Genomic DNA, 13,733 nt, shown 5'->3' with positions numbered 1-13,733 from the left:
GATTGAGCGTTTCTTGTTGTTTTGTCTGACCGTGTCTGAAGCCCCTCTACAAAAGTCCCGCCATCCTTGGTACGTCCCTTCATAGAGGCCTTATGATACAAACGCCGCTGTAACTTGAGCCTACGAGCAGCAACCTTATTGTCAGCGCAGCGGGCCGAGCGTTACTTCGCCCGCGGAAAGTTTTGAGACGAGTTCAGAGAGAGGTTTTTCGGGGGGTATGGCACAAATTATCATCAGTGCGAGACCCCTCGCCGGCTAGCGTTGCTCAAGACTTCAAACTTATTCGCAGCCGAAGAAACACTCGTTCTGAGACGCTATTAATTAGAGCCTGCTGTCAAGTTACTATAACTTCTTAGGATCACAATGGTGTTTTATAGCTGGCAGCGCCTGTTGGCAATATGAAGCGAATCATGGTTCTGATTGGCTACCTAAGCGGGCAAGATAGGGCCCTTCTTGTTCATTCGGGATTGCCCGCTTTGATCCCGCGCAAGTGAAACAGTTGTGTGGAGCTGACATACAAAGTTCATAATTTACGTGAAATATCGGCGATAGAAGAAAACTTATCAAATCACTTTATTTTCAATTTTTCGAATGAAATACAAGTATACATGCTCACAGCGGGTTTTCTTTCTCAGCGATCAAAAATAAACAAGTAATTCTTTATTTTTATCATTTATTTTATTATTTTAGCGAAATATTTTTGCCATGCAATAAATCATTTATTGACCAAGCTCGTTGGATCAAGATGGCCGGATGTTAGCCTTTTTCTTTGTAAATAATTTTGTAATAACATACAAATGAATTGTATGGTGTAAAGGGATACTTAGTTTACATTAAAGCATTTGCATGAATGTTGAAGCTTGTTTTAATGTTCTGTAGGACGCTGTCACCTCTAATTTACACAAACAGGTCATCAATAGTCATCGCTTGAGAATCAGTCAGTTTACTTTTGGCATTTGGAACATTCCGTTATCAGACTACAAAATACGACATTTCTTGAAATGACAATATAGATTTTTCACACATTTTTTTTTTAAATGTTTCAAACATGGCGTAGAGTTTCTGAGAGGGAACATTTTACTTCCTCAGGTTGATTTGAAAATGAAAACAGAAGCCATCTTTAGCCGTTTTTCATTTTACGAATGCAAACTGGTGTTTCTTTTTCAATATACCAGTCATTTTTAAGTCAAAAGTAGAGAAAATCGATGGAAAAATTTGTCAGAACAGTTAGCGCAGTATAAGAACTCAGAGTTATTCGTGGTCTCAGTGTGCATTACATGCATTTGGTTTGACGGAAGACTCATCACTTCTAGAAATTTTGATGTCTTTCTGCACAGCACGACTATCTGTTTGAATCTACAGCGTTCATTTCTTCAGGACGGGGACGATTTGCATCCTCTTCTTTTAAACCAAGGACCACCTCGCTAAGCTGCATATAATCCATCTTTAAATGATATAACTAAGCTGACACTCAGCTCCACAAGGATGCCTTGACCCTGAAAAAACAAGCAATAACTTTGCATTTGGTATACATCTGACATCATCTTTTGAGCTCATTCCCTAGTTGCTCCATAGGCTGCTGAAAAGCAAGTAGGGAGAAGAATCATGGAAGGCGGCTGAGCGTGAGGTTGGGAAGAACCTCTGTGTCTCATGCATGCTTCAGCCAACATGGTCTTACATTGTAGATGCCCAAGATGCAAGCTGTCAGTTGTATTCTGTTATTGAACCCTTGATAATAATAATTTAAAGCCTATCTACGTTGAGAATAACCTCAATCTAAAATAATTTGAGGAAAGAAAAAAAATGTGCTGATAGGCTAGTTTCGAATTGTTTGTGCGAGAAAGTCCGGGAACTAGTTTTCAGCATCAAGTCGATACTGAGGGGAATAGGAGTCGTCTCAACATGGCAGCGAATGATGCCTTCACAAATGTGAAAGTTCCAGAGCTACGGAAATTTTTAAAGGAAAGGGGTATTCAAATTTCTATGAACGGTAGGAGTAGGAAAAGGGCAGAACTACTAGAGCTTTGCAAGAACGAAATTCTCATGACTTCACCGGCATTCCAGACTTCAGGTTTCCCGATATTTACCACTATCTGGTTGGAAAAGATGGCTACGTTGAAGACTGTTAATGGTCGTATAAAAGTCTTGAGGGTTTTCGCTTATTTACTGAGGGGAATGTGAATGATCTGAAGTACCACGATTTATTTGATGATGGCATCAGACAGGTAAAAGTTGGAAATCCTGTGAACAATTTCACAGATTTGTCATTTATCAGTACATCATCCATGAAAAGTTTCCGTTTCAATTCTGGCTTGTTACTGAGTTCGTTTCGAATTGTTTTGTTATCAGTTCTTACCATCGATAAATTTTTTATCATATTTACCATTCGTTGGAGGTCAATGTCTGTTTGGAAAGAAACAATCACATAGTCCTTTTCTTTGAGAGCGTCTGCTCTATGAACTTTGTTTTCCTTAAGGACGTAGTCGTGGTCTTCCAGAGCAATATCAGTAGAAACACGGAAAATTTTGGCTTTGATGTCTTCGCTAGTGTTTCGTTTTTTCCGCTCATTCGACCTCTTTTCGTGTTGACTTGGACTTCTGATTAAATATGGTTCGAACCCTGCCGTGTGCTAACCCTTTAATTCCAGAAAGTGTCTTCACGATTTGTTTAGTCTCAAAGTGTTCGGAGCATATATGCAAGTTCTTGATGGACGATAATTAGTTACCCGGCTATCTCGCACAAACAAAATCCTAGCCTATTCATCGTCTCAAGAAAAGTGGCTCAACATTGATAACAATAGGCTTTGTTATACAAGCGAAAGATGACCTTATATGGCCATTTTTGAACAATGGCGCAAACAGCTTCAGAACACGTGAGGGATTTGTCGAAGTTTTCATTAGCATACGAGCGGGAAATTTTAACGCTCGGAAAGACCGAAGGAAAAACAAATTCTCCCTGGGGAGGGTGATACTGGTAGGATTCGTTCGGTGCAAATAACCATGGTGCGGGGGACGGGTAGGGGCGACGGTTGCATAGAGGTGAACAATATTAAAGCTTAGAAGGCGGTAGCTTAAAACTATGATATCGCCACTGTTTGCTTTTGTCTTGCTTTAAACTGGCCAAAGATATATTTAAATATTTATCCAGAGACGCACTACGCTAGGTACTGACGATGAGAGCATACATTTAGCCAAGGGAGCGAGGCGTTCGCCATGCAGTCATAAACTACGAACAGTCCCTCTCTACTCTGTCTGATCATGATTTTCCAAGCAGACAGCGAAAAGAACATTTGAGAGGAGAAAATAGCAGCGAGAAAGTTGGAGGGGGAAACTTTCACTTTCTCGCTCGACGGACTATCGAATCACGAATTCGCCGTTCACAGATTTATCTTTCATAGTATAAGAGCAGTTCAAATCTCGCGCGCGCTATGCAAGTCAGACTTAATTCTTTGTGTGCATAAATATATGTTATTTGCCGGCTGGGAGGTCCGTATGGTGAAAAACTGTGACCGAGGTCTTGAAAATGCTGCCCGAGGCCGTAGGCCGAGGGCAGCATTTTCAAGGCCGAGGTCACAGTTTTTCACCATACGGACCGACCCTTAGCCGGTAAATAACATATTTATTGTTTTTAAACTTGACGAAATTCTTTCCGAAAGAACCCGAATGACTTATGGCCGTAAATACGGCAAGATCTTCCATAAACTGAACAATTTTTGAGTGAGTAAATGGTAGTTAAAATAGAGGTGATGCAAAAACGAAACATTTTCATTTCCGTAACGATAAAGGTGATTTAAAAGGCTTCCAAACAAACTTTGAAACATTATTTTTACAAGTATCTGTCACAATCTGACACCTGTCAATTAGAGAGCGCGCAAGAAAAAAAAAATCGTAGGAACATTTGAAAACCAACAGAACTAGTTTGGTAAGGACTGTCACGACAATGTTTTCTTAAAAATCAGTTAATGATCTAACGGAAAGTATTATTTACTCTCATCGACCATTCATTCATGTACGAAGATTTACCTCTGTTCACTAAGTAAACGGCGAGGAAAGTAATTGTGAGTAAACTCAATTTTTTATTTTGAAGTTGTGAGAGTTTGCTCGTTTGTTTGCTGTAATGGCGTGTTTAACTCTGATCTTTCCTTCACAAAAACTAAATTCGAACAGCACACTCCAACGAGACACAAGGGAATATAATGCAGCCTTTTCTCAATTCCTTCAATTTCTGTTGTGCAATTTAAGGTACAAATGTCCAAATTGAACGGAATTGGAAAGACTCACCAGGAGCGTATATTTGTTGTAGAACTTAAATTAAAACTTCGCTCGCTCTTTCATTATGAACAAATTGCTCTAGAAAATTCAGATATTAAATGAATGAAAGTTCCATCGTTCAGTTTAACTGTAACCAAATGCCTCACGTTTCAACTTTCTGGGTACTTTTTGTGAACGATTAAAATTAATTGCAGACGGTTTTTAGGCCGCTTGTCAACCAACGTAATGACACTATTGTTTATACAAATTCATTCTGAAACCAATATTTTTCTGTCAACCAAAGTGATTTGATAGAGAGAAAAGGGAGGATTCATAAGTTATTTATCGGCTTGAGGTAGTGACCGACGTGTTTGCTTAAAAATACTGCCCAGCTGGAAAACGAGGTATATTTATGAAAAATGACAACGAAAGTTGGGATGTACTCGGCGACTCACGAAAGCGTTACCGTGGCCCGTGGGCAGAGATAGGAAAATACTGACCGGGTAAAGAACCAATCAGATTGCAAGATTCGTTACCGTGCCCTCTAAAAAAACAATAATATTATTATTGTTTTTTTAGAGGGCACGGTAACGAATCTTGCAATCTGATTGGTTCTTTACCCGGTCAGTATTTTCCTATCTCTGCCCACGGGCCACGGTAACGCTTTCGTGAGTCGCCGAGTACATCCCAACTTTCGTTGTCATTTTTCATAAATATACCTCGTTTTCCGGCCGGGCAGTATTTTCAAGCAAACACGTCGGTCACTACCTCAAGCCGATAAATAACTTATGAATCCTCTCTTTTCTCTATATCAAATCACTTTGGTTGACAGAAAAATATTGGTTTCAGAATGAATTTGTATAAACATCATTACGTGTCATTACGGTGGTTGACAAGCGGCCTAAAAACCGTCTGCAATTAATTTTAATCGTTCACAAAAAGTACCCAGAAAGTTGCAACGTGAGGTATTTGGTTACAGTTAAACTAAATGATGGAACTTTCATTCATTTAATATCTAAATTTTCTCGAGCAATTTGTTCATAGTGAAAGAGCGAGCGAAGTTTTAATTTAAGTTCTACAACAAATATACGCTCCCGGTGAGTCTTTCCAATTCCGTTCAATTTGGACATTTGTACCGTAAATTGCACGAAAGAAATTGAAGGAATTTTTTGAGAAAAGGCCGCATTAAATTCCCTTGTGTCTCGTTGGAGTGTGCCGTTCGAATTTAGTTTTTGTGAAGGAAAGACCAGAATTAAACACGCCATTACAGCAAACAAACAAACAAACTCTCACAACTTCAAAATAAAAAAATTGAATTTACTCACAATTACTTTCCTCGCCGTTTACTTAATGAACAGAGGTAAATCTTCGTACATGAATGAATGGTCGATGAGAGTGAATAATACTTTCCGTTAGATCATTGACTGATTTTGAATAAAACATTGTCGTGACAGTCCTTGCCAAACTAGTTCTGTTGGTTTTTAAATGTTCCTACGCTTTTTTTTCTTGCGCGCTCTCTAATTGACAGGTGTCAGATTGTGACGGATACTTGTAAAAATAATGTTTCAAAGTTTGTTTGGAAGCCTTTTAAATCACCTTTATCGTTACGGAAATGAAAATGTTTCGCTGAGGCATCTCTCTTAAATTTGCATCACCTCTATTTTAATTACCATTTACTCACTCAAAAATTGTTCAGTTTATGGAAGATCTTGCCGTATTTACGGCCATAAATCATTCGGGTTCTTTCGGAAAGAATTTCGTCACGTTTAAAAACAATAAATATGTTATTTACCGGCTAAGGGTCGGTCCGTATGGTGAAAAACTGTGACCTCGGTCACAGTTTTTCACCATACGGACCTCCCAGCCGGCAAATAACATATATATAGTAATAGGACTGAGTGGAGTCCAATTCGGTCTGTAATCATACGAGTGATGACGAAATCGGACGACCGCGCAGCAGAAGTCCGATTTGTTTATTACGAATATGATAACACACTGTCCGATAAAAGATTTCGCGATTTGGCAAAAAATGTACGCAGAAAGAGGTTAAAAACACATCAATAACGTCAGCGGCGGTATTGTATCACCTAAGTTTATTCATGTTTATTGGCGCGTATCTACTTACTGTCTACCATTTACCCTTGTAAATGCGTGAGTTCAGTGCAAAACTGTGAAAACATTTGTAGACACCTTTTAATTTACGCTGATGCGTGCATGTTAATGCGTAAATCTGTTACGGACGGATTTGTTTGTGAGCGAGACCTAAGAGGGGGCGGCTGTACACAGGCTACTTTGTTGCGTACCGCGCGCTTGATTGAAGACAGATAGAATCAATGCACGCGCGCTTTGAAAACTAAAAGAGCTATATTAAGCAGAATTTCACAACGAGTATTAGAATTCGGTTAAATTCTATGACAGTTTTCGCTTCGCGCTCGATTAAAACAAACAAGAAGTGCCATAATACACGCGTCTACAAAAACTACAAAACATGTTTTAAACAGTATATTTCAACGAAGATTGTTTACCTGTTATCCATTCAAAGAAGAAAAGTGTCACCTCCTTTACAAAATGCCTTTATAAAAAACATTGGTTCCAACCATCAAACTCACGTTTATACCACATTTATGTCTCATCGCCGTCGTTAAGACTAGTTCTGTAGCAATTTGGAAACTGACCAAGACATTTGGCTGACCATTATGTGGAAGGTTAATGACATAACTCAAAATATCAAACTTTATGACAGCTAATACTAACATTATCCTAATATTAGAAGTGTTTGGGAACTACTAAAATTTGAAATGTCCTGACGTATTTGGGAATTGCTGTTAGATTATCTTGAAATCCTTGTGTGAGTCTCATTAGCCTTGGTTTATCATGTGCTGCAAGACCACACGTTTATTTTTACCTTTTGAGTAGTGTCCTTGACCGTCGTAATAGGGCTTAATTCTAGTACCATAATCGTCATCACTAGACGTGTTTGGGTTTTTCCTTGTCCTTGCTTAGAGTCCTCATCAGGAAGTTTTGTTTAGGGTTTTGTTCTCGAAGATTGGTTGTTTTTCAAGTACTTTGTTGTTCATTTCGAATGTCTTGCGAAATTGTTTGGGTTGGCGTTCTAAATATATGTTCCCTCTCCCGTGAGCTCAATCATGCCTACCGACAGGATGTTTATGAGCGTTACTTAGAGCTGAAAGAGAGAGAAAGACAGTTAGACAGAGACTCAGAGTGGTGCTTGAACTACTCTATTCTAACAGGACCCAAGAAACGGTCCAAAGAGAAAGCAAGGCCTATATGCAGTTATCGACAAAATCTTTAGTTTTTCATATTATAACTAAGAGCGCGGCATAAACATGCTAATGTATTGAGAGTAGAACAAACGTTCTCTTATCGCTTTTAATGCTATCTTCATTAACTATATACTTAGATGTCGCATCTTCGACCAAAGCGATTTACGATGGTATTCGTCTTATACTTTAATGTAGTAATTTCTACAAATCGAAGATTCCATCAATCTTGTTTCTTTTATCTTCGAGAAAAGTAGATACGGGTCTTTGTCTTGCAGTTTGAGGCAGACGTTTCCCTAATAACAAAAGGTATTGCCGTATCGACGTTTTTCTTACAGTCATTCAAGAAAAGCGCTTGAGCACGGTTTCTTCTTTTATATTGGAAACAATTCTAAATTTTTCTTTTTTAAGATTTAACTCTTCGGTTTTGGATCTCGGGTTTTCATTTTATCGGCCACCCTGGGGGAAAATATATTGTTTATGGTAATCAACTTCGTTAGAATTCCGTTATGAAATTCAGACGACGCCGGTTTTGGATGCGTCATCTTAATAAGTCGAGATAATATTTTGATGTTCCTTGAAAAAGTCGTGCGTTTTCTCTCCCTGTTCTTATGACCTCAAGCATCGCACGAGTCCTTCGAAATTCTTTCCCTGCTCCATTGCAGCTGAATATCATAGTAGAACTGGGGTAAAATGGAGTTCCGCAAAATGGATTCCTCAACGCACGTTAGTTCTCGAAGAACATAAAAAATGCGGTATGTCGAAGTTGTAAAAAGGCCGAGAATCAAGGAATTCTGAAAAACGGCGCCGAGCATTTTAATGAATACCTTTTCTCATTTTATTCAACCTCACTTTAAAAACATCTAACCTGATAGATCTTGGCACGAGTTGTCGAAAGTTCAAGTTTTGTAAAATTTCGAATAAAGCTTCATTGTTTACTAGACAAACTGATTAAATATTCCTCCTCCTTGTTCTCGTTTTAACTTGTTCATTTGAGTGTGTATGATACCGTGAATTCCGTTTCCTATCTCATACCAGTTGTGTTATCGAGAGTGAAATCCTCTTCTGGAAGAATTCGCTTTTTCACCGCAAGCGACACTTGACAGGAACCGAGATGAAAATTCACGAGATTCTTCCGCTTTGTATCGTACTGTTTGCTTCAGGATGTGTATCAGGTATACAGATAAATAAGCCCAAACTTTACCCAATATTCATTGTTTTTTCGGCCGACCGAAAAATGGTTGTGACTCATCTGAGAAAATTCTCTGATTTCATAAGCTCGATAATGCTCGTAGCTATGAAACGTAATCAGATGGAAACGTCTTTTGTAGTCCTTTGGAGTTTTCTGCCTGGATGCATCCTAAGAAGATTACCAAAAATTTCAGTTGCATACGTCTCCGTCAGGGAGGGTCCAGCTGGACTATTATCAACATCGGAGGCGCACTTTTCGTCAAAATTCCTCATAAATCAGTGAATTTCCTCCCCGGTGTATTGCCCTTTGGGGTGGAGGCAGTTCGATGGCTTTTGCTATTTTGCAAGAAGCACGACCATGACTTGGTACTAGGCCCAAAATTATTGTAAACGTAGGGGAGGAGACTTGGTAAAGATTACAAATGCGCGAGAAAACAAGTTCGTCTTCGGAGCCTGCGGTTACTTTTACGTAAATGTATCATTATGGAAATGTATCTAGCTGAAATATCATCGCACTAAAAGCGCACATACTGTTTCAATTAAACTAAATAATTGAGTTTCTTATCTTATAGCGTATTGCCCTTGGGGATGGAGGCAGCTCGACAGCTTTTGCTATTATGCAAGCAGCACATCCATGACTTGGCACCAGGCCCAACGATTCTGTCGAAGACTGGGAGGAGACCTGGTAAAGATTACCAATGCGCGGGAAAACGAGTTTGTCCTAGCCGTCGCGAGGAAGTCTGCACCAACAAGGAAACAAGTGTGGATCGGCCTGATGTGGACCGCTAACGACTTTTACTGGAGTGATTACTCTGTTCCAGTCTACAAAGCCTGGGCTCCAAATGAACCGAATGGAAAATCCCGGGAACCATGCAGCAACATGTGGACTGGGTATACTTCCGTTCTGCCAATCAGAGCAAGCGGTTACTGGAATGACATGCCTTGTACGGTATCATCTCACGTGCCCTTTGGCCTGGTGTGCAAAAAGCTCGCTTGAACTGCTAACGCTGGAATACCAAAAATCGACGCTGGAGATTTAGAGGCAAAATTTGGTAATGGGATATTTAAAAAAAAAATCATAAGATAAATTGTAAGGTGTAAAGAAATGCTTGTTTTACAATAAAGCGTTAGCTTAAGTCATTTAACTTGTCCTATTACTGTGTCTGACGCTATCAGTGCCAATTTGGTCAAACGAATAATTCAATTACTACGAAACAGTCAAGTCAATATTTGGCTCTTATCATTCTGCGAGGTCAGACGATTGCCTGAAAAGATCAATTAAAAGAAATGTCTGATTCATGGAAAGAGAAATTTTATGACTTATGTAGATGCTAGTCATAAAATTTGCCGGACTCACAGGAAGAAATGGTACCGGCCACCAGAATAAAAGTTTTCCCATTTCTCTTATTTCTTTTTTAAGGGGGGAGGGGTGGGAGCACAAGCTGATGCACATATATGAGGTATCAGTTTCTTGTGAACAACACAGAAGTGGACAAAGGGATTGAAAATTTTTGGTGGGAGGAGTGGGTGGTGTGCAAAAATTCAACTAGGCAATGTTCTCCCAAAAGTGACGTACATACTGGCCTCTTTCTTTTTTTCTTCATCGGCCTTCAGGTTGAGCTCTATTGTGTTTTCTCTTGTTCTAATCTTGATTATTATTGGCTGATTAGTGGTCAGTTGTGGGCTGATTCCAGGTTATGGTGCAGCTGCTCAGTAATAGATAAAACATGACAAAAAATATGAGATAGGAAAAACAAGTGGCACACAAGGCGCAGCCAAGTGTGTCACTGATGTTCTCACTGCATCTTGACATCTTATGTGATCTGCCGTAAAAACAGATGCATGACAACATGGAATCTGTTTGTTTTGAATAATAAAAAGCAAAATCTTGTTAACAGTGAACTCATCTCTGTGTCTGTCGTCCAATAGATCACAAGTGAGAACCAATTAAGTTAGTAAATAAGTAAATCCTTATTTCAATAGGGCGCACAATTACAGTCAAGACTGTATTCTCCCTTATGGCCCTATTAAACTGAATAACAATATTTCTAATCATAGACATTTAAAATACTAAATAACAAGATATTAAGGATATTAAAATAATTAAGATCACATGGAACTTACAATCACATTAATAAAAACTAGAATATTCTGTCAGTTTTAAAACTATCATGTGTGAATTTACACCTAATGCAGTCAAGGTAGTTTAAAACTTCTTTAGATCGGTGGAATAAACAAAGTCATTATCGCTAATATTCTTCCACAATTGAAGAGCATCAAAAAAAATTCGTTTCCTGTTAACGTTGTTGGTTCGTGGAGTGGGGAGGTGATAAGGCATCCGAGATCTTGTGTCATGAGACTTGCAGTATTTCATTTAACAAATAGATTCCAAGTTGCCGTGCGTCTGTTCAGTAATAGCTCACAGATGACGTCAAAATGTGGTAAGAGCAAAAAAGTGGCACACGAGGCACAGCCGAGTGTGTCACTGATGTTCTTACCACATTTTGACGTCCTCTGTGATCTATTACTGAACAGACGCACGGCAACTTGGAATCTATTTGTTTTATATAATAAAGAATTAAAATATACGGAAAAAAAGTTTTAATGATGACGTCATCTACACGTCTGTCCTCCAATAGATCATAAGTGAGAACCAATCAGAATGAGTGCATAACTAAGCTTATTATATAAATGATGATAGTTTCTCAGTGAGAAAGATTCCAAGATTTTTTTTAAACAAAATTAAACGTCTTTCAATACAGATGTGGATAAGAGATAGCCATTCAAGTTTATAAAATAACGGTGAGGTTCTAGCTTGGAAGGGAGTATCGAAGATAAGACGCGCACATCGCTTTTGAACCTTAAAAATGTCATCCAATAGTCCTGCATTACAGCTTGCCCAAACTGATACATAGTACTCAACCATGGGTTTGATACTAGCATTGAATAGAATTATACGATATTTAATTGGCAAGAATTTTTTAATGCGGGCCAGAACAGCAACGCGCTTTAAAAGTTTCTTCCTCAGATTTGTTACATGGTTTAAACAAGAAAGGGTGGGGTCAATATCCAGATAAGATAAAGATAAAAGATAAAGATTTATTAGTTTTCCACTAAATGGGTTTTAAAAACTAATTACAGGCAATGTTAAATACATTAAAATTGAGGATCTAAAATTCTAATAGATGTTAAAATATATCGTATTGCTAATTAAAAACTACTAAGAAATTCCTTTAAATGTCTCTTGAAGATTGGCAAATTATCACATTCTCTTATTTCACATGGAAGAGAATTCCAGAAACTCATTGCGCGGTATAAAAAAGTGCGTTGCCCAGAAGCTGACTTATAAGCTGGGGTATTCAAGTTATTCTTATATCTAGTATTACGGTCATGAACGCAAGCACGTGTCTTAAATCTATGACAAAGGTAGCTAGGGGCTAACTAAAAGACGTTCCTCTTGAGTTTGCTCGAGTTTCCTATCGTCTAAGAATAGTGTTAATGCACATTCTTCACAACGAGACAGTATATTTCTCGTACCAATGATCATGAATTTCGTTTTTTCCGAGTGGGTTACCATACTGTGTTCTTTAGTCCATATCGTCGTACTATCAATCTGGAGTTGCAGCTGAACGTCTGTTAATGTTATGGCGCTGGCAGAGAAAGTGGCATCATCAGCAAACAAGCCATTCCTACGTTCCCAGGAGAGCGGTAGGTCACTGATAAACAGGAGAAAAATATCGACCCAAGATCGAACGCAGGGGAATACCAGAGGCCAATACTTCGGTATCAGATACAGTGCCTTTAAGATTCACACACTAACGACGGTCTGTAAAGTAGCTCTTAAACCAAAGTAGAAATGTAGGAGAACAGCCATAAATTTGCAGTTTGGCAATTAACAGGTTATGATTCACCATATCAAAGGTTTTACGTAGATCCAGGAGGATCGCACCGGTATATAGGCCTTGGTCCATCGTTTCTAACCAATCATCTGTCATTCTAATCGAGATAGACACGGCTGAGTGATGAGGTCGGAATCCAGATTATGTCGAGACAATGAGATTAAATGAACGGAGGTATAGCATGAAGTGAATACGTGTGTCTTTCAAGTAGCTCTGAAATAATTGGAAGAACCGAAATCGGACTAAATTATTCGGATCAGAGGGTGGCTCAGAACTGTTGTAACTCGTGCTAGTTTAAGGGCAGAGGGGCATATACCAGATTGGATACTACTATTTAGAACCTTGGTAAGACTTTCCAGAATATCCAGAGAGATAAGTTTCAATAAAGGAACACTTATTCCATCTAGGCCCGTGGCAACATTTGGAGAGAGCAATTTTCATAACTTGCCTAAGGTGTTGGTGTCCAGAAGAGGGATTTAAGAGTTTTTTGTCGACGGTTTCTAGCGTTCGCATTCGTATTCCCTGAATAAAAGTATTCACAACCAATAGTCTCCATCTAGCACAAAAATATGCCGTTAGTTTTGCCCACGGTTCCTAGAATCAAACAGTTTTCTTAAATCACAGCATGAGGAAAATTAGCTTTCTCATTGCTTTATATTTTGTTAACTTCATGCCTTGCACCAAATTTTGGAATATGAATGATAAAATAACCCAAGTAGGTTTTGTACATGTGATACATGTTAACTTCAAGTAATTTTGAGATTACAATTGATGTGCATGAAAATGTCTTCATTTCACTTGCATGCCTGAAATGTACACAAAACAAACTTTGCACTAGGACTGAGTGATAATTAAATTAGGTTGTTTCATGGACAATAATTATGACCAATGTAAGTGTTTTATAATAAGAAGACTTTTAGTTCATCTCTTTTTTCCACTTTTCAGATCAAATGACAGAAAAAAAAAAAACACCAGAGATTATGATATTTTTGTGTAGGTATGTAATAGAGCAGCAGGTAACTAAATGGAAGAGTTCAGAATTCTGCTTTAAGCATTACAGTGAATTCTATGTCCTGTGCCTGTATTTGTTTTTAACCAAACACTTCTCTACT

At 38.5% G+C, this 13,733-nt stretch overlaps 1 protein-coding gene across 1 annotated transcript; it reads left to right on the top strand.

The window, feature by feature from the left end:
- The first annotated feature begins 8,546 nt into the window (after positions 1 to 8,546).
- Positions 8,547 to 9,862, top strand: LOC131795686 (perlucin-like protein). Its single transcript, XM_059113283.2, has 2 exons — positions 8,547 to 8,706; positions 9,295 to 9,862. Exons 1-2 carry the CDS (start codon positions 8,646 to 8,648, stop codon positions 9,717 to 9,719), a joined length of 486 nt encoding a protein of 161 aa, XP_058969266.1. The 5' UTR covers positions 8,547 to 8,645; the 3' UTR covers positions 9,720 to 9,862.
- The last annotated feature ends 3,871 nt before the right edge of the window (positions 9,863 to 13,733 follow it).

Source organism: Pocillopora verrucosa, chromosome 4 (genome assembly GCF_036669915.1).
Source record: "Pocillopora verrucosa isolate sample1 chromosome 4, ASM3666991v2, whole genome shotgun sequence".
In the NCBI taxonomy this organism is placed as follows: Eukaryota; Metazoa; Cnidaria; class Anthozoa; order Scleractinia; family Pocilloporidae; genus Pocillopora; species Pocillopora verrucosa.
This window is presented reverse-complemented; position numbering and strand designations above follow the sequence as displayed.

Excerpts from the sequence above, each read along its gene's own strand:
- LOC131795686 (XM_059113283.2), top strand. The coding sequence starts at position 8,646 with ATGAAAATTCACGAGATTCTTCCGCTTTGTATCGTACTGTTTGCTTCA. Across the intron at positions 8,707-9,294 it reads TGCTTCAGGATGTGTATCAG|CGTATTGCCCTTGGGGATGG; the intron begins GTATACAGATAA and ends CTTATCTTATAG.